Source organism: Mesocricetus auratus, unplaced genomic scaffold (assembly GCF_017639785.1).
Source record: "Mesocricetus auratus isolate SY011 unplaced genomic scaffold, BCM_Maur_2.0 Super-Scaffold_6730, whole genome shotgun sequence".
Taxonomy (NCBI): domain Eukaryota; kingdom Metazoa; phylum Chordata; class Mammalia; order Rodentia; family Cricetidae; genus Mesocricetus; species Mesocricetus auratus.
This window is the reverse complement of record NW_024429184.1, coordinates 15,864,121-15,891,021: the sequence shown is the minus strand read 5'-3', so window position 1 is coordinate 15,891,021 and position 26,901 is coordinate 15,864,121. Positions and strand designations below refer to the sequence as shown.

Genomic DNA, 26,901 nt, shown 5'->3' with positions numbered 1-26,901 from the left:
AAGAACCCAGAGTCTTACTCTTTTCTTGCAAGTGTGTTGCTTGTTCCCCCGGATCAAGCGCTGTATACCTGGAGCCTGCCTTTGGCTGTTGCCATAAATCACTTTTACGGGTGGTCCTTGTGCACATTGCCCTCCCTGGCCTTCCATCACAGGAAGCGATAAAGCAGCTCTCTGAGACTCACTCTTGTGTCGAGGACAGGTGCACAGACACAGCATTGTTTGGTGGGAACGCAGCTGAAGGGCATAATCCCAGCACAAGGAGGTCATCCTTGGCTCCATAGTGAATTTCAGGCCAGGCCAGCCTGGGTTAATGGAATGCTATCTCAAATACCCAAAATGGTAGTAAGATGAGCTCACAAACCAGGAAACCCACCTAGGTTCCTTCTCCACTTGACCATTCAGCAGGCATCAAATACATGGCTCATGTCTAGGGACAGACTTATTTTTCTATACTCATTAGAATGTTCTCATAAGCATTTATTTTTTATCCTGATTTAATATACCAAGCTGCCTCAAATCTTTCTTGATGAGTTTATGGTATCCGGTCTCTACCTGGAAGACAGCCCCTTACGTCCACACCTGGGGATACCTGCATCCTTTTAATCCCAGTCAGATTGCTACATTTAGTCTCTCTGGCTTCAGCTACCTCTGTTTCTACTTGGGGTTATTTCACCTAGGAGTGAGTTTTCTTAACACGCCTCTTACCTTCAGCCCCAGGCATAGGTGACCGAGAACCTTAAATTACAGCTGGTTTCTACATCTGGCATGAGGTGCCCAGTTCTCCCCATGAATTGAAGGGGAGACCCAGAGTGGGGCCTTGCTCTGTTGCTAGGCTCTGAGAGTCTGTCTGTGAGGGTCTGATGGACCTCAGCCTCCTACTCAGTAAGAGCACAGCTTTGATGCGTTGATCCCCGGAAGAGTGGGCCCACCTGGAGGACAGGACTGCCCAGCCATAGGGAGTGGGAGAAGAGACAGGTCTGGGGTGGCCACCCCAAGGGTCTGACAGCCTGCCTCATTTGCATATTCACCCTGCTCAGAGCTCTCTGCGCCAAGAGAATGTAACAGTGTTTGGATGCCTGACTCACGAGGTACCCTTGAGCCTGGGGGATGCTGCCGTGACCTGTTCCAAAGGTGGGGAGAGAAGTGGGGAGTAACGGGAGGCTGGGTGCCCTCACAACAGGGGGGCAGCCGAGGGGTCCCCAGACGTGGGGCTGACTCCATGCTGACCACTTCTTTCCCCTGCGCCTTCTTTTCCCCTTTTAGAGTCCCTGGCAGGGTTCCTCTTCTCAGTCAGCGTCACGTCCAGGGTGGCCAGGCTTCGAATTCCATTCCCACAGACAGGGACCTGGTTCCTGACCCTCCGCTCTCTTTGCGGGGCGGGACCTCGGTGAGCAAGAGCAACCTGGGGCATAGTTGGAGCTGGCCTGGGGTGGCTCTGGCCTCAGATAACCAGGAGTGCGTGCTCGCAGGTTCGTGCGGTGCCGCAACGCAACGGCCGAAGTGCGGCTGCGGACCTTCCTGTCCCCGTGCGTGGATGACTGTGGACCCTATGGCCAGTGCAAGCTGCTGCGCACCCACAACTACCTGTACGCGGCCTGCGAGTGCAAGGCTGGTGAGTGTGCTGGGGGGGGGGGCGGGCCACACCGGGGGGCGGGGCTCCTGGGCACGGGGTGGCCAGCAGGGGCGCCCCAGGAACTCGGTATGGGGGCAGGGGTGAGTACAGCTGTCGGTAGAGCCCACTGGTGCCTTCTGCCCCCTCCCCCACCTTGTCCTTTCCTCACCTGCAGGGTGGCGGGGCTGGGGCTGCACAGACAGTGCCGATGCGCTCACCTACGGATTCCAGCTGCTGTCCACACTCCTCCTCTGCCTGAGCAACCTCATGTTTTTGCCGCCTGTGGTCTTGGCCATTCGGAGCCGCTATGTGCTGGAAGCTGCCGTCTATACCTTCACCATGTTCTTCTCCACGGTATGCAGTGGTACCTCTGCTTCACCGTGTTCTTACCTCAGGGTGGGGGAAGGGCCGCGTTTCTGCCACACCCCCTTCACTGTGCCTTCTAGAGCAGAGCCCCCCCCCCCCAACATGTAGAAAGCCACTGTTTTGTCAGGCGGCTTGTGGAATAAATGGCCAAAGCTGCCTCCAAGTTAGCAAGTGTGAGGCTTCCCGTCCCCCACACTCTGCGCTCATGGACGGTAGAAGAGACACGGGCTGAGCGCAGAGTGAAGTGTGGGGTCGGTCCTCGCCGTCTCCAGGTCTCTGCATGGAGTCTTCTCTTAGACTGTAGAAGGCGCCTCTGCTCAGTGGTCTCCACTGTTCTCTGCCCAAATGCCACACCCCCTCTCATCTTTTTTGACATAGCGTTTTAATCTATGGACAAGGTTGGCCTAAAGCTCTCCATGTAGCCCAGGCTGGCATTAAACTCTTAGTACTCCTCTCACAAACCTCCTGAGCTAGGATTACAGACATGTTCCATGATTTCTGTCTGTAGCATGTTCATTTTTATGGCATAAAAACATGTCCCCCCAATTCTGTCACCATGGCCTTCTTGATTTCCATGAGAGCTTTTGGAAGGCAGGGAAATCTCTATATTGGGCAGTTTATCAAAATTTTGTTTTAGAGTCTTGAGAAACTTTGTTCTAAGGCATCATGGGAAATGGCAATGTAATATAAGATCCCAGCTCAAAGGAATGCATTCTGATGTCGATTTATAGGGCTTTTGTTTTGATTTGAAACAAGGTATCACTATGTAGATGGGCCTAGCCTAGAACTCCCTGTGTAGACCAGGCTGGCCTGGAACTCACAGAGATCCACTTGCCTCTGCCTCCGAGTGCTGAGATTAAAGGTGTGTGCCACCACACTCAGCTAGATTACAGTTTTTAGGTCTCCCTGTTCCCATTATGGAATCTTTACAGTTCCTTCTCCGAAGTTTCCAACTTCCCTACAGCCAGAAAGGTTCATATTACAAGCAAGCCTCTGTGACAGGAAGGCAGAAGTACAGCTCCTGCTGTGACTTACCTCCCAAATAGGCTGCTCCCTGCCAAGGCCCGGTGTCTGTGGAGCTTGGTCCTTGGCAAACTGTGACACACAATGCCTGCCTGTGAGCACTGCAAAAATCTTAGATGGGTTTTGATTCTCCGTGAGTTTTGGCAAGAAGAATATCATACAAGACCATATCTGTGGGTTAACTCAGTGAGCAAAAGCACTTGCCCCTAAGCTTGACAACCCAAGCTCAACCCCTGTGGCCTACATACAGGAAGGCGAGAACGACTGCCTCAGCTTATCCTTTGACCTGAACATGCTCGTTGTGATGCACACGCACGCACATGTGTGCGCTCACGCGCGTGCGGGCACACACACACACACACACACACACACACACACGTAATTAAAAACTGAGTAACACAAAAGTCAGTATGTACTTCCCTGGGTTCAGATTACAGAAGTCATACTGGTACCTAGGAGAAAGTAGGGGAGTATATGTTCACATGAGGGTCGTGGGACTTCCTGGGCACTCAGCTATAGAGGAGCAGAGGAAGCTGTGCTACCAGATGGGACCAGTGCACCCCAGTTTAGCTGGCTCCCTTTCAGGCATGGTGTGACAGTCTTTCTATTTTTATATTAGATTCTGTTCCTTCTTATTACCAGGTGCCCGTCTACTGTTGCTCACGGAACCCCCAACAGCTGTTCTGCCAGCCCACTCTTGGCCTCATGGAGCTCTAAAGTGACTCAGAACTAGCAAGAACACTTTAATATAGCAGGGGCTGGAAGAGAACATACTCATTCCTTGCACTCCACACAAGCATCCTGTCCTGGAATATTCTAGGCCAGATGCCTCTTCATTATCTAGATACAGGGGCATATCAGCCTGGAGCCTCATTCCCTCATACCAGAGAGCCCCCTCTTTCTTTTAAAAGATTTATTGTTTTTTCTGGGTATGCATGAATTTTGTGCACCCCACGGAGGCCAGGAGAGGGCATTGGATCTTCTAGAACTGGAGTTGCAGGAGGTTTTGAGCCTCAGTGGGGCTGCTGGGAACTGGACTGGGGTCTTTTGCAAGAGCAGTCAGTGCTCTTCACTGACAGACTCGCTCTCCAGCCCGACCCTCTTTCTAAAAGGAAGGCAGTGAGTGGGAGACTAAGAAGGACTTGCACTGTGTCTGACAGTCCTGCTCTAACTCTGTTCCTTTCCACGTGGTCAAGAACTAGTGTCATCCAGTTTTCCTCTCACAGGGTCTCTCATTCTTTTCTTTCTCATTCTTGACTCAGACTTATTTCATTCACAGACATGCCTGTCTAAGGACTTGTTGATTAGTTTGCAGTTGTCCGTACAAGGATAGTAGATGAGTGTCCTCTTCCTTGTCTTACTATCTAGGACAGTTTACCCCTGGAGGTGGCATGGTGGTGCTTATCTGGGGTATAGCAGCAGTCAGCAAGCTGTAATTCAGGAGTTTATAGATATAAAATATATCCTTTAAAAACAGGCCAAAAAAATCTAGCATTGATTCTGTATGTAACCAAGCATTCCAGGTAACAGAAACAGAAACTGACAGCTATTGGATATGTGCTGTGTAAGATTGCTAATTAATTCTCATGATTGCACTAGAATATTAGGTAGACATTTTAATCCTTATGTTCTGTAGATGAAGGAAGTTGAAAGCATTGCCCAGGGGGAAGGGTGGATGGTAGAGCCTGAGCTCTCACTCAGCCTGGCCCTGCTTCCCTGCATCACTCCTCGTGGCTCAGGGCCTTGAATATGTTTCCCTACAGCCAGGTTCTTCCAATATTCCTCGGCTTTTCCTCCTTCCCGCCATCTCTCACTTTCCTTTCTTCCTCTGAGAGTGAATCTCACTTTACTACCGAGCATATCTTGAACTTCTCAAAACTCATGAAAGATAAAAGCCAATTAGGAAATCTAACCAAATTAAAAAAACAAACACGTCAGTACTGCAGCTGCGCAGTCCAAGCCGCATACCCTCACCGGAGATCAGATCCCCAGAAGCCCAGATAGAGCCCACATCCTGGAGCTGTGTACAGCCTTCCTGGGTGATTGCTGGCGTCCTGGCTTCAAGCCCACCTTCTGTGACTTCTGCTGCTCCTCAGACCATCACGAATAATGCTTAGTGGCTCTTGGTAAAATCCCATGACAGAAACAGAAAAGTAAGTGAGCAGCACTAAGTCTCATCATACTCCAAGCACAGGTAACCCCATCTGCATGAGTTAAAGATGTTTCCATTTCCAGATTAATGCCTGAACACCCTGTTTTGAAGTGCTGGATAAACTATATAGTTATAGTCCAAAAATGTAAAATTCTACAATTTAGTTAATTATTCCAGATTACCTTATGCATAGCATCCAAAGCGAGGAAGTCGTCAGTACAGATTAGAATGATATTAGCAGAGCAAGGCTGTGGTATTAATTTTTCTTACACCCCCACCCCCACCCCAGTACAGAGAAGCTGCTAGGAGGAAGGCCAGTATCTCTCCTTAGACATGGCTTCAGTATCTGGAAGGCCAGTGTCTCTCCTTAGACATGGCTTCAGTACCTGGAAGGCCAGTGTCTCTCCTTAGACATGGCTTCAGTACCTGGAAGGCCAGTGTCTCTCCTTAGACATGGCTTCAGTACCTGGAAGGCCAGTGTCTCTCCTTAGACATGGCTTCAGTACCTGGAAGGCCAGTGTCTCTCCTTAGACATGGCTTCAGTACCTGGAAGGCCAGTGTCTCTCCTTAGACATGGCTTCAGTACCTGGAAGGCCAGTGTCTCTCCTTAGACATGGCTTCAGTACCTGGAAGGCCAGTGTCTCTCCTTAGACATGGCTTCAGTACCTGGAAGGCCAGTGTCTCTCCTTAGACATGGCTTCAGTACCTGGAAGGCCAGTGTCTCTCCTTAGACATGGCTTCAGTACCTGGAAGGCCAGTGTCTCTCCTTAGACATGGCTTCAGTATCTGGTGACTCAGCTCCACTTTTGTCCTGCCGTTTCTCCTTTGTGTGAGGCGAAAGATTCATCACAGCCCCCCCCTTCTTTCTTTCTGTATTCTTCAAAGACAGGTGCAAGACATTGATGAGGCGTGGAATGTGGAATTAATCTTGGAAAGTAAACCCAAGTCAGAAACCGATGTCTGATAGATTATTTAATGGCTCATATTTTACATCTGATTTTGAAAGAGGAGAATAGCCAGATAGCCACATGCAATCCGAGAACTCAGGATGATGCTAGCTTGAGCTGCATGGTAGGTTCTAGGCCAGCCTGAGCAACCGTCAGACTGTCCAGGATGGGTCTGGGAGAGAGATTTAGGAAACAATTTATGTCCAACGACTTGGCATTCAAATGTTAATTCTCATGGTTTAGAAGACGAGGGCATGTCCCTTTGCCATATGGTGTGTGTGCCATGCTGTTCTCCATAGCCATATCAGCACTCTCCGTGACCATACCATGACCCGCTCCGTGACCATACCATGACCCGCTCCGTGACCATACCATGACCCGCTCCGTGACCATACCATGACCCGCTCCGTGACCATACCATGTCTCTCTCCGTGACCATACCATGCTTCTCTTCATGACCATACCATGACCCGCTCTGTGACCATACCATGCCTCTCTCCGTGACCATATCATGTCTCTCTTCGTGACCATACCATGTCTCTCTCCGTGACCATATCATGTCTCTCTCCATGACCATATCATGTCTCTCTCCATGACCATACCATGCCTCTCTCCATGACCATACCATGCCTCTCTGTGACCATACCATGTCTCTCTCCGTGACCATACCATGCCTCTCTTCGTGACCATACCATGTCTCTCTTCATGACTATACCATGCCTCTCTCTGTGACCATACCATGCCTCTCTCCGTGACCATACCATGCCTCTCTCCGTGACCATACCATGCCTCTCTCCGTGACCATATCATGTCTCTCTCCATGACCATACCATGTCTCTCTCCATGACCATACCATGTCTCTCTCCATGACCATACCATGTCTCTCTCCATGACCATACCATGTCTTTCTCCGTGACCATACCATGCCTCTCTTCGTGACCATACCATGCCTCTCTCCGTGACCATACCATGTCTCTCTCCATGACCATACCATGTCTCTCTCCATGACCATACCATGTCTCTCTCCGTGACCATACCATGCCTCTCTGTGACCATACCATGTCTCTCTCCGTGACCATACCATGTCTCTCTCCATGACCATACCATGTCTCTCTCTGTGACCATACCATGTCTCTCTCCGTGACCATACCATGCCTCTCTCCATGACCATATCATGTCTCTCTTCATGACCATACCATGTCTCTCTCCGTGACCATACCATGTCTCTCTCCGTGACCATACCATGTCTCTCTCTGTGACCATACCATGTCTCTCTCCATGACCATATAATGTCTCTCTTCATGACCATACCATGCCTCTCTTCATGACCATACCATGCCTCTCTCTGTGACCATACCATGCCTCTCTCCGTGACCATACCATGCCTCTCTCTGTGACCATACCATGTCTCTCTCCATGACCATACCATGTCTCTCTCCATGACCATACCATGTCTCTCTTCATGACCATACCATGTCTCTCTCCGTGACCATACCATGCTTCTCTTCATGACCATACCATGACCCGCTCTGTGACCATACCATGCCTCTCTCCGTGACCATATCATGTCTCTCTTCGTGACCATACCATGTCTCTCTCCGTGACCATATCATGTCTCTCTCCATGACCATATCATGTCTCTCTCCATGACCATACCATGCCTCTCTCCATGACCATACCATGCCTCTCTGTGACCATACCATGTCTCTCTCCGTGACCATACCATGCCTCTCTTCGTGACCATACCATGTCTCTCTTCATGACTATACCATGCCTCTCTCTGTGACCATACCATGCCTCTCTCCGTGACCATACCATGCCTCTCTCCGTGACCATACCATGCCTCTCTCCGTGACCATATCATGTCTCTCTCCATGACCATACCATGTCTCTCTCCATGACCATACCATGTCTCTCTCCATGACCATACCATGTCTTTCTCCGTGACCATACCATGCCTCTCTTCGTGACCATACCATGCCTCTCTCCGTGACCATACCATGTCTCTCTCCATGACCATACCATGTCTCTCTCCATGACCATACCATGTCTCTCTCCATGACCATACCATGCCTCTCTGTGACCATACCATGTCTCTCTCCGTGACCATACCATGTCTCTCTCCGTGACCATACCATGTCTCTCTCTGTGACCATACCATGTCTCTCTCCGTGACCATACCATGCCTCTCTCCATGACCATATCATGTCTCTCTTCATGACCATACCATGTCTCTCTCCGTGACCATACCATGTCTCTCTCCGTGACCATACCATGTCTCTCTCTGTGACCATACCATGTCTCTCTCCATGACCATATAATATCTCTCTTCATGACCATACCATGCCTCTCTTCATGACCATACCATGCCTCTCTCTGTGACCATACCATGCCTCTCTCCGTGACCATACCATGCCTCTCTCTGTGACCATACCATGTCTCTCTCCATGACCATACCATGTCTCTCTCCATGACCATACCATGTCTCTCTTCATGACCATACCATGTCTCTCTCCGTGACCATACCATGCCTCTCTCTGTGACCATACCGTGCTGCTTCCCATGGCCACAGATACTGCACCTTTGCTCCCTGAGCTCCCCGCCCTCTTGGCCCGGGGGCGGGCAAAGTGGGTCAGGTGAGGTAAGTGAGGGTGAAGCTAGTCTGCAGCTGAGCTGCTGAGGAAACTGGGATTGCTGGGGGAGAGCAGAGCTGGATAACATGGAGGCTTGAGATGGGATGAGATTGAGTAAGCCTGAGAGGGTAAGGCTAGGGGCTGGTCTCAGCTTGACACATGTGAGCCCCTGGCTGGATACTCTTCAGAGCATGTCCCAGAAGCAGGGAGATGGTGGTGAGGACCAGTGTCTGAATGGCCAGATATATTTGACTGTAAAGCAGACCAGACCTAGCTGCCATGTTTTTCTCAAAAATGAAAGAATCAGGGCTGGAGAGATGACTTGGTAGCTAAGAACATTGACTGCTCGTGGAGACTGGTGTTTAATTCCTAGCACCCATATAGTGGCTCACAATTCTCTGTGTCTCCAGTGTGCATGCATGTGTACACAGACATACGTGCATGCAATATACCCTTACGCATAAAACCTTAAAAAAAAGAATGAAGGAGTCTGGTGTTTCCTGGTATTGCTCACTGGTGACCTCCGGCCTGTTTCTCTGACAGGCCTATAGGATCTTTCTTTGACTTCATAGCTCCGAACTTGTGGCCTCAAGGGATTTTAACACCTGCTGTTTTTTTCTTGCAGTTCTACCATGCCTGTGACCAGCCAGGCATTGTGGTTTTCTGCATCATGGACTATGACGTGCTTCAGTTCTGTGACTTCCTGGGCTCCTTAATGTCGGTTTGGGTCACCGTCATTGCCATGGCTCGTTTGCAGCCCGTGATCAAGCAGGTCAGTGCAGAGTGGGTCCTGGGGGACAATAATAGCTAGCCTGTATTTAAAATCCACTCATGCCTGGGGCTTCCCCAGTGCCCCACATCCGGGCCCAACGCTGGACTCCTGTCTCTGTAGGTGTTGTATTTGCTAGGGGCTATGCTGCTGTCCATGGCTCTGCAGCTTGACCGGCATGGACTCTGGAACCTGCTTGGACCCAGTCTCTTTGCCCTTGGGATCTTGGCCACAGCCTGGGTAAGAGTGGAGAGGCATGTGACGGGCAAAGGAGGGAGCAGGAGTGGACACAGGGCGCTGGCTATCTGTCCCCAATTTCAGGTCATCACCTGCTGTTCACAGTAACCACTCAAGTCTTGGCAGGTGCCTTTTAGGTCACACCTAGGGCTGAGGGGAAGTCTGAAGTATTTCTGGCTTGGATTATAGGCCTCATATTCCTGAATCCCACTTTCTGCTTCCCCCAGACAGTTCGCAGCGTCCGGCGCCGGCACTGTTACCCGCCAACATGGCGCCGCTGGCTCTTTTACCTGTGCCCGGGCAGCCTTATTGCAGGCAGTGCGGTCCTACTGTATGCCTTCGTGGAGACCCGGGACAACTACTTCTACATTCATAGCATTTGGCATATGCTCATTGCTGGCAGTGTGGGCTTCTTGCTGCCGCCTCGTGCCAAGACTGACCGCCGGGTCCCATCTGGGTCTCGGGCGCGGGGCTGCGGTTACCAGCTGTGCATCAACGAACAGGAAGAGCTGGGCCTTGTGGGCCCAGAAGGGGCCACTGTCAGCAGCATCTGTGCCAGCTGAGAGCGGCTTTGGGCCAGGCTCCTAGGGGTTAGGAACCCTGCCTAGGGTTCCTCCTGGGGCTGTGGAGCCCTTCTAGGAACAAGGGACAAGTTGTGTTTCTTAAAGACACACAGTCTTTCTCAAGGATGACTTTTCAGGGACCAGGAGGCCTTTCCAAGACACGGAGAATTTCCTGAGAGCCTAGAGTCCTCCTGTACTTATGGAGTCCTTCTTAAGGATGAGCTATGCAGGACACAGAACCCCTCAGGACCAAGGAGCACCTAGGGGTGTGGAGCCCTTCCCAGGGATAGGGAGCCCTCCTACGGACATGAGATACTTCCAAGGAGACAAATTTTCATCAGGAATAAATCATCAGAGGGAAAAGGAGTCCATCTTGGAGAAACACATCACCAGATTTTCCTAGAGGCTCAGCACCACTGGTCACATCTGTGCTGGGCTGGGCTGGACAGAGGGCTGGGAGAGACAGCTGGGACGGGGCTAGGCAGCTGGGGTCCTGATCTGATACAGGTGGAGTCTGGGATGTCTCCAATGAAGTAGGTACTGATTCTGTGCTGCCTTTTCTTCCCTGCTGGGGCAGGGTGTGGGGAGATGGAGGGGAGGGCCATGGAGGAAAGTGCTAGAGTGACAGGACCTGCCTGAAGAAGATGCTGTCTGACCTCTGCCCTAAGGTTGGCCCTCTGCATCCCTCTCATATGGTCCCTGTGTTTAATGCCAAAAGCTCCCTGATGTCCAATTCCCAATTGTTAGGATCCTCATCTGTAGTAGTGAAGAGGGGTGTGTGCACGCCTATGTGCGTGTGCTTGCTGGGTATATGCAGAGATGAATTAGTAAAACAGGCATCCCCATGACTCCTACACATGCAGAGAAGGAAGCTAAGGTGCCAGGAAATTGGAGTAACAGGTACAGATTTCAAATGTATAAGGCATTGTAAGAATGGAACTACTATTTTAAGATTCCATTTTTTCTTGCATGCCAGAAATAATTGAGATTTCTTACCAAGTGTGTGTGTGTGTGTGTGTGTGTGTGTGTGTGTGTGTGTGTGTGTAACTGTGTATATAGTTTGGTCTGGTCTGGGTATCATGATCCCCTGGGTCCTGGAATTACAGACACTGACATCATGCCTGGCAACTGGACTCTTTTTTTTCCCAGGAGCTCATAGCTGGGTCTTGAGGATTTTGTCTTATGCTGAGATACTAGAAGACTTCTTTCTGGTCCCCAGTTTCATACTTCACCCATCTTCTGAGAGCTCTGTCATCCTATCTGGTTCCCAGTCAGCAGCTAGACATGCTGCTAAATGCTGAGCTGTGTTTTGTTCTGTCTGCATTAAGCCTCGAGTTTCTGCCCCCCAGGTCTGTGTCATGGGAGGCGTTCATACTGGGCTGTCCAGACACAGCCTGAAGTTAGTTCTTGGGGGTCCTGTGCTGGGTTTTACTTAGTGGGGCAAAAGATGAGTTGTTTTCTCTTTTAAACCCCACGGACGAAGCCAGGGTGCTCATGGCTTCTTTAGGGAATCTGGGACAGTGCTCACACTTCCTTCCGTCCTTCGCCCCTCCCACTTGTCAATCAGGAGACGACCTCACATTTCTACCAAATCTTTCCTCTGTGCCTTAAGTCCTTTCTATTCTTTCCACAGCCTGGGCCCATGAAGCTCAAAGCCTAGAAAATGCCACGTTATTCTTTACTCTCTGCAACCAGATCTCTTCCCTGAGGCACGTGGTAGGGAATAAAGTATCTGGCTGAGTGGCAGGCAGTGAGAGTGTAGGGGCTGGGTGTCCGTTCCTGTATCAGAAGCGCTGCTCTTGGGCTGGCCCAGGTATGGTGGTGCATGCCTTTAATCCCAACATTCTAGGGGTAAGAGCCGGTGAATTGCCATGAGTTCAAGCCAACCAAGGTTACATAGACCCTCTCAAATAAAATAAAATGAAATGGCTGGAGAGATGGTTCAGCAGTTAAGAGCATGCATTGCTTTCCCAGAGGTACTGAGTTCAATTCCCAGTACCCAGTTACAGGCTAAGATGCTTGTAGCTACAGCTCCTGGGGATACCACACCTCTGGACTCCATGGGTACCTCTCCACACAAGTGTTACACATTCACCTAGACACAAACACACATACACATGATTAAACATAATAACTTTTTAAAAAAGAAATGCTATTCCTTCCCTTATCTGTGACCATGCTGCCCTGAACATATCTGAACTTGGATGATCAAAGAAGCTAAGCAGGGCTGGACTGGTTAGTGCTTGGATGGGAGATAAGCTGTCCTCACCCTGGAATAGGCAGAATCAGGCCATGAGGATAGTTGACCCAAATAACCAGGACTCAGGACTCACTCAACTGAGAGTATAGAAGGCAATGAAGAGGAGGGGACTGGGGTTGCCATAATGCCAAGATGTTGTAGTTCTCAGTGCCCATCTTTTACTCCTTTCCTGAGATACTCCTTCTGTCTGGTCCCCAGTCACTGAAGAGCTTAGGACACTTGATATGTGCCCAGCCTGTTGCACATATGACAGACAAAGGTCACAGCGTGTTGGGAAAGGGTTACAGTGATGGGGAGTGACAGAGCAGGAAAGACTGATATTTCAGGAGCTGTAAAGAGTGAAGTGGGCCTGGAGAGGTGTGTGTGTTTATGTGTGTGTGTGTGTGTGTATGTGTGTGTGCGTGGGTGTGTGTGATGAAGGCCAGCAGCTCACGGTGCTTTGGACAGATGGGTAGTGTGGCCTTTACCCTATGGGAAAAGGGAAATGAGGATCTCCTGGAAATGCTTAGGTAGCAGAGTAGCATGAAGAGGCCGTTTTGATGGCTGGTGTGGAGGGCGTGTCTGGGGAAGCGCAGTGACAAAGCTGCTACACTAACTGAAAGGGAGACAGGGAGGGCTTCTTTATAAGGTACCGGTAGAGGGAGGGGACCTGCCTGAGAGCTGCAGGCGGCAGACATCAGAGCACTCAATGCCTGGTATGGTGGGGTATGAAAGCCCAGGATGACCTCCATCTTTTTGACTTGGGTGATGGTGCCATTCTCTGCTATGGTGACACTTGTGATTGGGGATGATGAGTACAGTTTGGGACATTTTGGATTTGAGGTGTTTGTTCGAGTACTGGGGGAGACAGCATTAAGACAAGACTGGGCAGTGCAGCTGAGTCAGGCCTACAACCCTGAGTTGTTTGCTGACTTGAGTCATTGGGAGAATCTAAGATCCAGCAAGCCTGGCCTGCCTTGGACACATGGCTGTGGCCAGCAGCTACTACTGCTTTCTTGCATGTATCTGTACATGCAACTACACTGAGTTCCCTGCCCGCCTACTACTGTTTGGAGTATGCTTAGTAACATGGGCTCAGTGTTACCTGGTGGTGACGTGAGAACATCCATGTGGCAATTCAGTTCCACAGTCACGTAAGAAAAGCCGATAGAGCTATGGGGAGGAGTCAGAGTTGGTGGCACCTGGCCCCAAAGGAGCTCTCATATTGGTAAGGATTGGATGGATCCCAATGAAGAGTCCCAACAAAGTGCTGTAGGATATGAAGAAGACAGCCTTCAAATGCACCAAGAAAGAATGCGTGACGAAGATAATGTTTAAAATGACTTGACAACTTGATCGTGGTGTGATTCATGGATAGCATGAGCAAAGACCTCAGGCTGGGACAGGCTGACCCACGTGGAGGGGGGAAGTAACGCTGCGTGTGGTCCAGACTCCTAAGGGCCTTGAGGACTCAGCCAAAGAACTTCAGACTTAATGCTGTGACAGTAGGAGGTGTGAAAGATGATTCCAGGAGTTTATTGTGAGATCATGGGGAGTTAACACACTAGACATAACCCCAGAGAACGCTAAGTGTGTCAATGCTGCATTAAGGAATGGAAACAAAACACTTTCTCTTGATTTAATTTTTTTCTTATTTTTTGAGATAGGGTCTCACTGTGGAGCTCTGGCTGGCCTGAAACTCACTATATAGACCAGGATGACCTCAAACCCGCAGAGATCTGCCTGCCTCTTCTTCCCCAGTGCTGGTATTAAAGGAGTGCACCACCATGCTCTACTCTCTTGGATTAATTTGATCAACAATGAGCCAAAATTTGAAATCTTCACTTGTCTTCTCGTGTCTTCTCTCTGTAGTTTGTAGTTATTGGCATATCTATAGTTTTTCTAGTGTGTGCATGTGTGTGTGTGTGTGTGTGTGAGAGAGAGAGAGAGAGAGAGAGAGAGAGAGAGAGATGTCCTTGTTTCCTATCTGTTCTGTGTCTGAATGTATGCCTGTCCCTGTGTCTGTCTGATCTCTGACTGGCTTTGAACTATATTTTATAGAACAGCACAGACAATAAAAGCCTGGCTAGCTCAGTTGGTAGATCATGAGACTCTTAATCTCAGGGTTGTGGGTTTGTGCTCCACGTTGGGTACCATATGTAAATAAATGGAGGTTTGTCTCCCGCCTGCCAGTTCCCAAATAAACACTAAGAGGCTTAATATTAATTATAATTGTTTGGCCAATGGCTCAGGCCTATTACTGACTAGCTTACACTTAAATTTACCAATTTAGTTGATATTTTACCACAATACTCATGGCTCGTTACCTCACATCTTGCTTCTCTGGAGCTACATGGCATCTCCCTGACTCCTCATCCTTTCTCTCTGTATCTTTGTTTGGATTTCCCACCTGGCTCTATTCTGCCTGGCCATTGGCTAAATCAGCTTTATCAACCAATAAAAACAACACATATACACAGCATACAGAAGGACATCCCACATCAGGCATAGGGCAAAAATGAGGGATTCTTACCAAAATCTTAGAGATTTAAAAGGGAAGTAACAGGCTGGAGGGATGGCTCAGTGGTTAATTACACTGGCTGGGCTTCCAGAGGTTGTGAGTTCAATTCCCAGCAACCACATGGTGGCTCACAACCATCTGTCTGCAGGGATGAATGCAGACAGAACACAGTATATACATAATAAGTCCTAAAAAATAAATATAAAAAGGAAGTAACCTTACTGTTCCCAACTGACCCAGGATAGTAAACAAAGCCACACAAATGTTACCAACCTATATACACATGCTTCTTTCAACTTTTATGGTGGTCTTTTGTTTTAAAGTTGCTTCCAACCTGTTAGCTATTTGCAGAAAATGATTACTGTAACATACACATAATTCTGGGTCAGTCAAGGGCATGGACCAGTACACAACAAGATTAAAGCTATGCATTAGGTTAGGATGAAACGCTTATTGCATGAGGAATCCAAGCCTAGTAAGACTGGTTTACATTGTTCTCTTAAAGGCAGGTAAAACTGAAGCCAGCTGAGTTCACAGTAGGGTAGGGGGTTAAGTATACGGTCTTGAATAATCTCCAAGGAGTAGTACTTTACTAGCGGCCTGCCAAAAGTCCAGTCTTTAGGGTATGAGACGTTTTCACAAAAATTGTGTCAGTACAAGATCAGACTTCCCCAGGCATGGCAGTAGTTAGACCCATCAAGCTGGATTTCTGCATTTGGCACTGGACCTGAAGCTTTTACAGGCCTGTTTGGCTGGTGGTCGGTTAAGACCGCGGCATGAGGGGAGGAGAGTAAAGGTGGATTAGAGCTGAGGAGACACATGAAAACTGCGTCCAGCCCTCGCTGTCTTCAAGCTTTAAAGATACACACGGCCTGCAGGAGAAGCAGGCACCGTTTGGCACATAACTGCGCTTGGCCCAGGCTGAGAACTTGGCCCAGCTCAGGGAGGGCATCTGGCTTGAACCAGATGGGCCACTACCAATGGGCTTCAGCATGTTAGTGATAGGAGCGCTCCTGCAGGATGCGTGTTACTCATTTTGGCATCCAAGTTTCCGTACCTGTCCCGTGGGCAACTCTAACCAAACCCGTATGGGAAGGAACGCTGGAAAGCACATTGGATAGTCTAGTTTCCTGGTACAAAGCTGCCATGAGTAAGTTAACTTACTTCACAGACCAGTGTGGGTCTGTGAAGGCGAGATCAGGGCAGAGGAAACTAAGTCTTACTTCCTCTTGAACTGACTCTCTAGTTTTGTGAGCTGGCCATTAGGTTTTCAAAGGTCTCTGAGCCCTCTCTCTTCTTCCAGGCAGGTGCCAGGCTGGGCCATGTGTGGGCTAATGAGGTGAATCTGAGTGGAAGCTGTAAGAGCCCACGCAGGCTGCGTTGCTCCTCTTTTCCCTTGGTCATGGTCACCCGCAGTGTTCTGGATTGAAACTGCTTTGTAATCCTGAGTCCCAGGAGGCTGATGCCGAATAGCACCCTAGCCAAGCTCTAGTAGACCTGAACCATACGTGAAAAACAAACCTTACTGAAAGATTAAAGCCATCTCCCCAACAGAGCTTACTCTCTGCTGACTGACAGGATAGGAGTTAAAAGTGGGACATTTTCCTGGCTAGTAGACCGCCCCCCAGCAGGGCTGTGACAGCAGCTCTCACTTCCATGTTCCTCAGACTATAGATGAAGGGGTTTAGTGAGGGTGTCACAATCCCGTAGAAGAGTGTGATGATCTTATCCACGCTGGGGTCTTTGGCTTTGGGTTTGAGGTACATGAAGGATATGGTTCCATAGAAAATCACCACCACTGTGAGGTGGGCAGAGCAGGTGGAGAAGGCCTTGGCCCGGCCTGCAGTAGAGGGTACCCTAAAGATGGCGGCCAGGATGAACATGTAAGAGAGGCATATGAGCAACAGCGGGGTCATTGTCAGGACAGCTGTGGCCACCATTAATATCAGTGCATTGAGAGAGATGTCCCCACAGGCCAGCTTCAGCACTGCCAAGATCTCACAGAAGAAATGGTTGATGACATTGTGGCCACAGAAGGGGAGGCGCCACACAAGGATGGAATGGAGCAGCGAGTTGGCGAAGCCTGTCCCCCAGCTTACTACCGCCATCCGTACGCACAGCGGCCCATTCATGAGCTCCGAGTACCGAAGGGGCTGGCAGATAGCCACATACCGGTCGTAAGCCATCACAGCCAGAAGCAGGCACTCCGTAGCACCCAGTGCCAGGGTTATGTACATCTGCAAGGCACAGCCAGGGAAGGAGATGGTCCTCTGGACATCCAGGAAGTTGATTAGCATCAGAGGTATGAAGGAAGTGGTGCCGCAGATGTCTATGAGAGAGAGGTGGCTGAGGAAGAAGTACATGGGGGTGTGCAGGCGGGGGTCCAGCACGATCAGCCCCACGAGGAGGGAGTTTCCCAGCAGAGTGGTGCAGTAGATGCCCAGACAGAGCACAAACAGGACTATCTCTAGGCTATGGTGCTCCTGGAGGCCCAGTAGGATATACTCTGTCACAGCTGTGTGGTTTGCCCAATTCATCTCTTTCCTCCTCTTGCCACCTGGACCACACAGCTCTGGCTGACTGGGAAATGAGTGGGATGGGCGTGGGATCCGCAGCATTTCAGCCTCTCTCTGGAATTTAGTTCCACCATCTGTAGAAAGAGAGAGATGGGCTTTAGACCTGCAGCTGGTCCTCTCAGCTGCCATGCTACTGAGATAGCCAGGGGAGAAGGTGGGACACTCTGGTCCCCGAAACTCCTCCCTGTTCTCCACAAGTGATGTTCAGAGGAGACAGGAGACTCAAGTTTGACATCTTCTTTTGGAATGTAAGTGATTTTTTTTTTGAGATAGGTTCCCCCTAGCCTGGCATCCTGAGTGTTGACATCAAAGGCAAGTACAACCATACCCAGCTGGTCAAGTGTCCTTGACTGTTCAAAGGAAGCTCTTTTTCAGATTACTTCATATGACAACGGTGTCCATAGCATTTCAGCTTCATTCGTTCCCTGGGTATTTCTGAGATACCTACTCTGTGCTAGGTATTGTTTCAGATGCTGTGGTTCCAAAAAGAGAGTGGGAAGAAAAAAAATTCACACCTGTCATAGTTACTGCCCAGCTCCCTTGACAGAGGCAAGATGAGCCCGGGAAGGTATGTGATGGATGGGTGCTGTCACCCCCCAGGATGTGTAAATTGGATTGCTGGGCACCTCCCTCTAGGAGTTGCAGGACAATCTCTTGACTTTGAAAGGGAAGCGCCAGGGCGTGCGCACCTCGGTAGAACGGCTGCTGGTCACGGGCTTAACCTGGCTCTGCAAGTCTGTGCGCCTGAGCTGTGCTGCGAAAGCAGCAGACTGCTCCTGCTCCCCTGAAGTTTAAAACTCCACACTCTTGCTCTTGGTGACCTGGGGCACAGCCCTCCCTCCCTCCAGGTCTTAGACCCTCGAGAGTCTAAGACATGAAGAAACTGACCCTGAAAAGACTAGCTAGCTTAGTCGTCGTGGGGTGTGTGATCACAAAAAGCCCTTGTTCAGCTCAGCTCCTGACAGCTGTAAATCAGGGAACTCTCACAAAAATACCAAGTGGGAACGGCAGAGGAGCTCGAGGTGTTTGTGAGCACACCGCTCTATTTTCCTGCCTCGTGAACCGCATCCTTCTACACTTGCTTCTGTCTTGTTAGAGCACGTCCATCATGAGACAGCGCCCTCAGCTCCAGGCTCCTCCCCCTCCCTGGGAGAGGTTCGTGGACTGGACTGGCACTTCTCAGTTGCACACTGTCTCTGTGTGGTCGCCTCACATGACTCTGGACACCCTGACGGATAACAGGGTGTTTACCTGGTTGTTGGCAGATGCATTTCACTCTGAATTGTGTTATGGTGCTTTTCCCACACTCCCCACGCTCCTCTCTGACTAGATTATTGAATAGCGAGTTATTAAAGTGAAAGGGATGTATCCACGTTGTCACTGTCACTCTCCAGTGTCCTGTTTCCAAGATGACCAGTGACTGCCACTCCAACTGAACTATGTGTTGAGATGACTGCTAAGCTATGCCCCAGATACTGATCTCTACTAGGAACACCCCTCCCCCTCCACTAGAAAGATGTAGCTGCTGAGGTTTGCTAGAGGAAATGTTGGGGAGTGGCAGTGTTCTCCCTAGGGGACAGCTGCTTTTTCTTGGGGACCACATCAGAGATATGATGGGTTCCATCGCAGCGTAAGGGTCCTGCTCGTGACATAGGGCTGAGAACTAGTCCAATCTAAGTGGAGAAAATACCATGGTGCCAGGCAACCAGTGGCTTTGACTCACAACTGGGCACATGATGGGACACCAGGGCCAACAGTCAGGATGTGCTGGGCTATGCTGCAGTAACACAACCTCATAGCTTTAGCTAGCTTAACATGACACACATGTCTCAATACACGTATACCGCGGATCTCAGAGGGCTAATGGGCACATCACCCAGAAGTCCGGCACACTGTACGTACATCTGCCCACAAACCACTGGGCCTGTGAAGGAAGAAAATCGGTTACTGAGCACCAGCACTGCATTTGGGCACCTTGGCATGTCGGCACACACAAATCCATTCTAAATGGGGCATGGTGGTACATGCCCATAATACCACAAACGACACCAAGGCATGAGAATTGTAGGTTTGAAGCTGGCTTGGGTTACATGGAGAACACAAGGCCAGAATTTTTAAAAGTGATTTTAGCATCTGTCTAGATGTCACCCACTGTTATGTCCCAGAAACACACCATATTCAAAGAGCTATGTGACACTGAGTGTCTCCAAGAGCCACGCCTCTCCTTCCATTCTACCGTCTGACAGCCCACTGAGGCGTAAGACAGCACGGCTGGGTCCTGGAATGTAAAGGGGGAGACCTGGGTGTGAGCTGTCTTCTGTTCTGTTCTGCTGAGTGACCCTGGCCAGGTTCCTCCAACTCAGAAACGGAGTCATTCAATTAGGTGATCTCGGGTACTCTAATCTCCCAAACAGCCCCTCACATTGTTCCAGAAACCCCTAACCCTGAGGCTTGGCAGACTAGTGTTACTTTGCAAGGTAAATATCACATAAGTTTCATTGCTGGTGAACCTAATGGTAACCGCTTAATTCCTAAAAATTCAGGTTTCAAAAACTATTTCCATAGAAAGGAAGGGCATAGTAAATAGAAAGGCCCCATTCTTCAAAGTGCCGGGAGGTGGGGTTTTTGCACCACTAATTCTGCCACCACCACTATGTGAGAGGGTAGTGAGAGGGGCCCTGGAATCAGGCTGTCCGGTCACACCCAGCTTTGCCGATTGCTAACATGTCGCCTCTTGCTCCAACGTGTCCGTGTGCGCGTGTGCGCGTGTGCGCGCATGTGCGTGTGCGTGTGTGTGTGTGTGTGTGTGTGTTCATTTGTTTGAGACAGTGCTATTGACTGGTCTGGAACTTGCTATATAGACCAGGCTGGTCTTAAACTCATGGTTGTCCTCCTGCCTCTACCTCTGTTTGCTAACCGTTTCTGAGCCTCAGTTTCCTTACCTGTCATTGAGATGCTGGTGTTTCCTTGCAAATGGTGAGATACTAGGGTTGCGTTGGGATGCAGCAAAGCTGTTCATACAGGGCCTGGCTCGTGGTAAATATTCAGTGAATGCGGATATTATTAGTGTCATGTAATAAGTGCTTTAGCTTTGAAATGTCTTGAAGAAGAGTTACTGAAAATAGCATGCCAGAGGAATTCCTGCTGCAGTGACAGAAGACTAGGTAGGAGTCTGGAGCCATGCTAGCTGACCAGATGCTTGCGGGAGATGGTGGCGTAGTCCTGAGTTCATAACTAGCAGGTGTAATGTGCTAAGGTGGGTCGGGCTGAGGGCCCCAAGGATTAGCGTCCTGGTCCCCTGCTACACAGCCCGCCTGCTCCCTTTTCAGGGACCACAGGTCCCTACCCAATTTAAAGTTCAACTCTACAAGCTCACAAACTTTCGGGTTTGCCAGCTGAGGGACTCAGGCTCCTGGGACTCCAGGTTCCTTGCCCTGTCTCAGGAGGTCTCTGCTGGTGTGAGGTGGACAGAGAAGGCTGTGCCTTGTTGTACTCCGCAGGCTCTGGGTCAGGAGTGGTCCTTTACTAGGCCTGGGCGCCTGCACTGGAAAATGAGTTATCTCCTTCCAAGATTGCTGTGTGGCCTTAGGTCCCTCCCTCCATCCACCCAGCTTTGAGGAAGGCTACTTACTGGGGTGAGGGTATGAGACCCCCAGATGCATGTAAGGGGTGTTTTAAATGCTCACTTCCGGCTTGTGAGTTTTTACAGGTGCTCCTCTTCCCTTCCTGGCCTTTTACAATAAAGATACTATTCACAATTTAGATGCTAAAATACAGCTGTAATTCAGACAATAGAATTTATAATTTCTCATACTATATGCCATTATTTGTCTTCTGGAATTTTATCAGGAGCACAAAGTAATGATTAGCTCTGATTTTCTATCTGCCTCTGGAATGGTCTAGGCCTGTTTGCTGCCTGGGAGACACTTGAATCCAACAAGTCTGAGACCAGGACCAGTGTCTCCTCAGCATCCCTCCCACACTTGTTTTCTGCACCATAGTAGATGGTGGTAGCATCTCTATCCATCCCCAAAGTCCCCTGAATCCCACAGTCTTCCTCCTCCTTACCTACTTCTGCAATGCCAAACAGTACAGGCAAATCACAACTCCAGCTATTTTACCCATGCCTGTCAACAGTCCCAGTTTTATGTTCCGTCTTCCTCCTCTCTGCCCACATGGCCGAGGCTGCATCGCCAGCTCCCTAACCTCTGCCCCACCAGAGCCCATCTGCTCTGGAACAAGGTGGACTCCCACTTCTTTAAAAGAATATCATCATTTCTCAGGCCCAAGGTCATATTTATTTAGAAATACTGAGCAGTATGGAAAATGTGACGAGAACACAGCAGTTCCCTGCAACCCCACCCGTTGCTCGGAGAGGAAGCAACTGTCATTAACATCTCATCACAGCTTCCCAGAATTTTCTACAGATTTAATCATATATCCATGCGACAGCTAATTAAAAATTAAGATTAGGGAGACACTGAATGCAATGTTTCCTGATCTGCTTTTCCCCCTCCTGTTGATTACATTTTGATAATTTCCTATCATCTGGTTTTTCTCAAAAAATGTTTTCTTGGGTCTGTGTTGCATTTGACCATTGACTCCATTGGACATCAAGATTGCAATTTTTTTGTACTGTGGATTAGTGTTTTGTGCTGTAATTAATATTGTTATGTGTAAATCTTTGACTTGCCCTATGTGCGTGCGTGTGTGCGTGTGTGTGCGTGTGTGTGTGTGCGCGTGTGTGTGCCTGCATGTGTGTGGGGGGGCATCTCATGTGGCCCAGGATGATCTCAAGCTTGCTATGAGGTTGATGAGTACCTTTGACTTCTGACCTTTCTGTCTCTATCTCCTAAATGCTAAGATTACGGGCGTGTAGCACGCTGCCCTTATGTGCCCTTCATTTTTTTCTTAAGCTAGATTCCTAGACATGGCAGTGTAGGATTAAAAGATCTGAAGTTTTTACGGTCCCTGGTTCATCTTCCCACTTCTGTATGTGTGAGGCCCATATTGATTTATTACCGCCTCCCACTCATTTAACAATAGGCCCAAGAGGAGGAAAAGCTGATTCACTGAGTGTGTGAGGGAGGATGGTATCCTGTCAGAAACCGAATTAACGGTAGCATGGCCTGACTGTTGCCAGCCCCCACTCGTGCATGTCCAGAAGGTGCCCAGGAGCAGTGGCGGCTTCCCCTTTGGTCAGCTTCAGTGGGGAGATGCAGCCCAGCATTGCTATCAGTGGCTTGAGGAGCTCCCTGCATAGGAACCTCTGCTTGGGTAAAACTGAATCCTTGGCTACACCACAGGAAAAAAGATGTACAATTAAGGTGAGCACCTATTAGAGAGAGAGACAGAGACAGAGACAGAGAGACAGAGAAACAGAGAGACAGAGAGACAGAGAGACAGAGACAGAGACAGAGAGAGACAGAGAGAGAGAGGCAACTGCTTAGATGTCTTTACATTGGATACAGAAACTTTTGTCACATTCCTTACAAAGTTTAACTTATAGCTGGGTCTAGTGGTATATGCCAGCACTCAGGAGGCAGACGCAGGCAGATAACTGAATCTGAAGCCAGCCTGGTCTTCATAGTGAGTTCTAGCTCAGCCAAGGGCTACTACATAAGACTTTGTCTCAAAAAATGTAATTTATAAAACTTGAAGATTAAGCAAAACTTGAAAGTAGTATATTATTTAAAAATGTATTTATTTTTGTTTCATGTATATGAATGTCTGCCTGCTTGTCTGTCGGTGCACCACATGTGTGCAGTGTCCCTGGAGGCCAGAAAAGGGCATCGGATCCCCTGGAGTTACAGACAGTTGTGAGCCGCAATGTGTGTGTGGATCCTCTGTAAGAACAATAAGTGCTGGACCATCCTTCCAGCTAATTTCTCATCCTCAAGTATTTCCTTTGCAAATGAAATTGTAAGATGCATTATTTAGATGTAGAGATGAGAAAGGAATGCTAACATAGTTAAACTCAAGGCACAGACATTCTGGCCCTGAGTAAGCAGAGTTCTTGATAGTTCTGTGTTTTTCCCCCCAAGACAGGTTTTCTCCATGTAATTGCTCTCTCTGGCTGTCCTGGAACTTGATTTGTAGACCAGGCTGTCCTTAAACTCTCAGAGATCCGCCTGCCTCTGCCTCCTGAGTGAGTTCTGGGATTAAAGACTGCACCACCAGTGCCCAGTTTGAGCGCTTGATTGTTTTGAACACTGGGTTTGAAACGTCTTCAGGAAAGTGAGTACCGCCTGTACCGCCTCTACAGGCAGTTTGGGTTTCATCACTTGTGTTGAAATTTCTTGACTCTTGGCCAGCCAGACAAGCAATCTAGATCCCAGGGGGAGCGGCTTCTGTCCCTTGCCCTGTTCCTTAATTTCCTCTCTCCTTTTAGCCTGGCTCACTGAGAGTCCCAGAGGAAGGAGGCAGGCCCAATAGGGGAACAGAGGGCTCGTGTGGGGCTGTGGTGGCCTGCAGCCAGCTAGCAGGAGGCCCGGACTGCTGCTTGGAGGTCCAGCCTGGCTCACTACGGTGCAGGCGATGCCTGCCACTGAGGCCAGAGCGTGTGGGGATGGATGTCCTCAGTGACTGTGCAACTTCACGTGCTCGTAAGCGCTCAGAAAGGGAAACTGTGGGGAGGCTGAGCGCCAGCAGGGACAGCTATGGAGGCCTGAGGGATGAGGTGATGAGGTTCAAGCAAGCACCCTCAGATGAGGCAGGGACACTGGAAACTGCAGCTGCTGTTGTGTGGGGTTGGAGAGGAACCCCAACTTACGGTTGCTCTTGGTGGTTGGTGTCCTGTGACCAGACAGGTCTGGACTCTCGTCCAGACTTTCAGACCTAACTTCTGCCTCTCCTGTCGTCTCCCAGGGGACTAGGCATGCCTAATCTCTATGGGTGTCATCCCAGCTCTGTTCAGATTTGGGAAGGACCCTATGCTGTCAGGAGTGTCTCTACATTCTCATGTTCGTTTATGTACTTCGTAAAGGTGTTCAGGGCCTGGAGTTGAGCCAGGCTGGATGTTGGGACAGAGTAGGTTGTGATGTCCCCCGCTCCTGGTGTAATATTGGAAACCAAGGACACAGGAGGGACGTAATGAGAGGAGCAAATGGGCGTGAGCATGAAGGGCAGGAAGTCCACCTGCACACGGGGTGTGTGCTACAAAGAGCGGCCTCCCAGGAAGAACACAAGAAGAGCTTGGAGCAGGCAGCGTAGGGAAGGGCGAGGCTCACATTTGGCTGCTGCTCTATGAGGGTGTGGGGAGAAAGCTGGGAGCTAGGCAGGCAGGCAGCTGCGAGGGCCGGCTGAAGAGCATCTGCCTCATCTTGAGAGCAGCGAGGAGCCATTTATGGGTGTCACTCAGGGGAGTGATGCAATCTTAAGTGGTTCTTAAAACGCCCCTCCCCCCAGCGCCCCACCGAGGAGAGACTCAAGAGGACAATTCTAATGACTAGTATCTATTTATTCAAGACTGGGTCTTACTATGTAGCACAGGCTGACATCAAATTTACCCTCTTGCCTCATCCTCACAAATGCTATGTTATAAGGTGTGAGCCGCACGTGGCACCTAGCCAAGGCTGAAGTCTTGAGATCAGCCCAGAGGCTACCGTGGAGGCCCAGGGACAGACGCTGGGCACTAGAACAGGGAAGGAGCAGAAGATGAGTCATTCTGTGTCAGGGTTAGTGAGACTTGGTGCTGTGTCTCTGGAGTGGACGTCCCCATAGTTCTGTGCTCTGCCCTACAGTAGTATTGGCATATGGTGACCCACACAGCAAGCCAAGAGCCCTACCCGCGTAGAGCCCTGCCCCCCTCACCTGCAGGCCCATCTACTGCCCCAGACTTTCCTGGCCGCCTCCTTCACCTCCTTGTTCCTCAGGCTGTAGATGATGGGGTTCAGCATGGGGGTGACCACAGCGTAGAGGACTGTGAAGACCTGGTCCGAGACTCGGGCCTCCTTGCTCTTGGGCTTCATGTACATGAAGATGATGGTGCTGTAGAAAAGCAGCACCACGGCCAGGTGTGCAGAGCAGGTGGAGAAGGCTTTGCGGCGCCCTGTGGCCGAGGGCACCCTCAGGATGGTGGCCAGGATCAGCATGTAGGACAGGCAGATGAGGCTCAGGGGTACAGGCAGGAGGAGGATGGCTCCCACCAGCAGGAAGGCATCGCTGACTGAGGTGTCACCACAGGCCAGCTTCAGCACAGCCAGGATCTCGCAGGTGAAGTGTCTGATCACACGGTGGCCACAGAAAGGCAGCCTCATGGCAATGACTGTCTCTGCCACCGACTTGAAGAGGCAGAGTGCCCAGGAAGCTCCTGCCAACATCAGGCAGAGCCTGTGACTCATGAGCACAGGGTACCTGAGTGGCTGGCAGATGGCCAGGTAGCGGTCGTAGGCCATGATGGCAAGCAGCAGGCACTCTGTGGAGCCTGTGGAAAGGCTCAGACACATCTGGATGGCACAGCCGGTAAAGGAGATGGTCTTCCGGGGTGACAGGAGGTGGACCAGCATCAGGGGAACAAAAGTAGACGTGTAGCAGATGTCCAAAACTGAAAGATTACCCAGAAAAAAGTACATGGGCGTGTGTAAGCGGGCATCCAACATGCTCACCGCCACGATGGCAGTGTTCCCCAGCAGGGTCACCAGGTACATAGCTGAGCACAGAGGAAAGAGTAGGTGCTCCAGGGCCGGGTAGCCAGAAAAGCCCTTCAAGATGAACTCAGAGGCTGCTGTCCTGTTGCTGGGCTCCATACTGCCGGGCTCTGGCTGGATGTGCGGTGGGAGGAAGGATCTAGGGTGCAGGGTGGTGGACCACAGAGATTGTTAAGGTCTTTTCCGGCTTGGACACACTTTCTGGGACCTTGGGACAGTTTCCTCACCATCTGTAGGCTTCGGTGCCTTCACGTGAAAAGTGAGCATGGCTTAGAGTGGTGTTCCCCTAACGGGGTGTTCACAGAAGTACGAATGGGCAGTCTGAAGAATCTCTGTGAGCCAATGCTGAGTGAGAAATATAGGTCTTTACTGTAGGACTCGTCAAAGTCTTTATTTTTAATGTTTATTGGTGGCTCTCCAAAAACAGTGGAGATTATGTGCTCCCAAAGTTATCTGAGCCTAAACCCCCTTTTACCCCTTAAAGTACCACAGACAAGTGATCTATGGACAGAGTTTGGGAGCCGATAAGCTGAGTCGGAGGTCCTCAAACTTGAACACACCCTGGACTTTCTTGGAAGGCTGTCAAAACACAGCTCATTTTCCTTCCAGAGTTTC

The 26,901-nt window shown here is 49.9% G+C and overlaps 3 protein-coding genes across 9 annotated transcripts in view; 1 reads left to right on the top strand and 2 right to left on the bottom strand.

Annotated features, from left to right (window-relative positions):
• Tmem8b (transmembrane protein 8B) overlaps positions 1-14,385 on the top strand; it is a 30,713-nt gene extending 16,328 nt beyond the window's left edge. For 5 of the 7 annotated variants that reach the window (XM_040739315.1, XM_013119625.2, XM_040739321.1 and 2 more), the window contains 7 exons: positions 1,038-1,131; positions 1,264-1,387; positions 1,470-1,612; positions 1,788-1,966; positions 9,359-9,505; positions 9,626-9,742; positions 9,971-14,385. In XM_040739315.1, coding sequence (XP_040595249.1) covers positions 1,038-1,131; positions 1,264-1,387; positions 1,470-1,612; positions 1,788-1,966; positions 9,359-9,505; positions 9,626-9,742; positions 9,971-10,327 — 1,161 coding nt within the window. In that variant the 3' untranslated portion in view covers positions 10,328-14,385. Of the gene's footprint in view, positions 1-1,037; positions 1,132-1,263; positions 1,388-1,469; positions 1,613-1,787; positions 1,967-9,358; positions 9,506-9,625; positions 9,743-9,966 lie in introns of all 7 variants that reach the window. The other 2 variants (XM_005078781.3, XM_040739330.1) reach the window with 1 other exon arrangement.
• A 2,142-nt stretch (positions 14,386-16,527) lies between these two features.
• LOC101829363 (olfactory receptor 13C2-like) lies at positions 16,528-17,952 on the bottom strand. Its single transcript, XM_005078780.3, has one exon. The coding sequence runs from the start codon at positions 17,765-17,767 to the stop codon at positions 16,649-16,651; it is 1,119 nt and encodes a 372-aa protein (XP_005078837.2). The 5' UTR covers positions 17,768-17,952; the 3' UTR covers positions 16,528-16,648.
• Positions 17,953-25,411: 7,459 nt separating this feature from the next.
• On the bottom strand, positions 25,412-26,385 carry LOC101829100 (olfactory receptor 13J1). Its single transcript, XM_005078779.2, has one exon. It carries the CDS (start codon positions 26,383-26,385, stop codon positions 25,447-25,449), a length of 939 nt encoding a protein of 312 aa, XP_005078836.1. The 3' UTR covers positions 25,412-25,446.
• Between the last annotated feature and the right edge of the window lie 516 nt (positions 26,386-26,901).

Excerpts from the sequence above, each read along its gene's own strand:
- LOC101829363 (XM_005078780.3), bottom strand. The coding sequence starts at position 17,767 with ATGGCAGCTGAGAGGACCAGCTGCAGGTCTAAAGCCCATCTCTCTCTT.
- LOC101829100 (XM_005078779.2), bottom strand. The coding sequence starts at position 26,385 with ATGGAGCCCAGCAACAGGACAGCAGCCTCTGAGTTCATCTTGAAGGGC.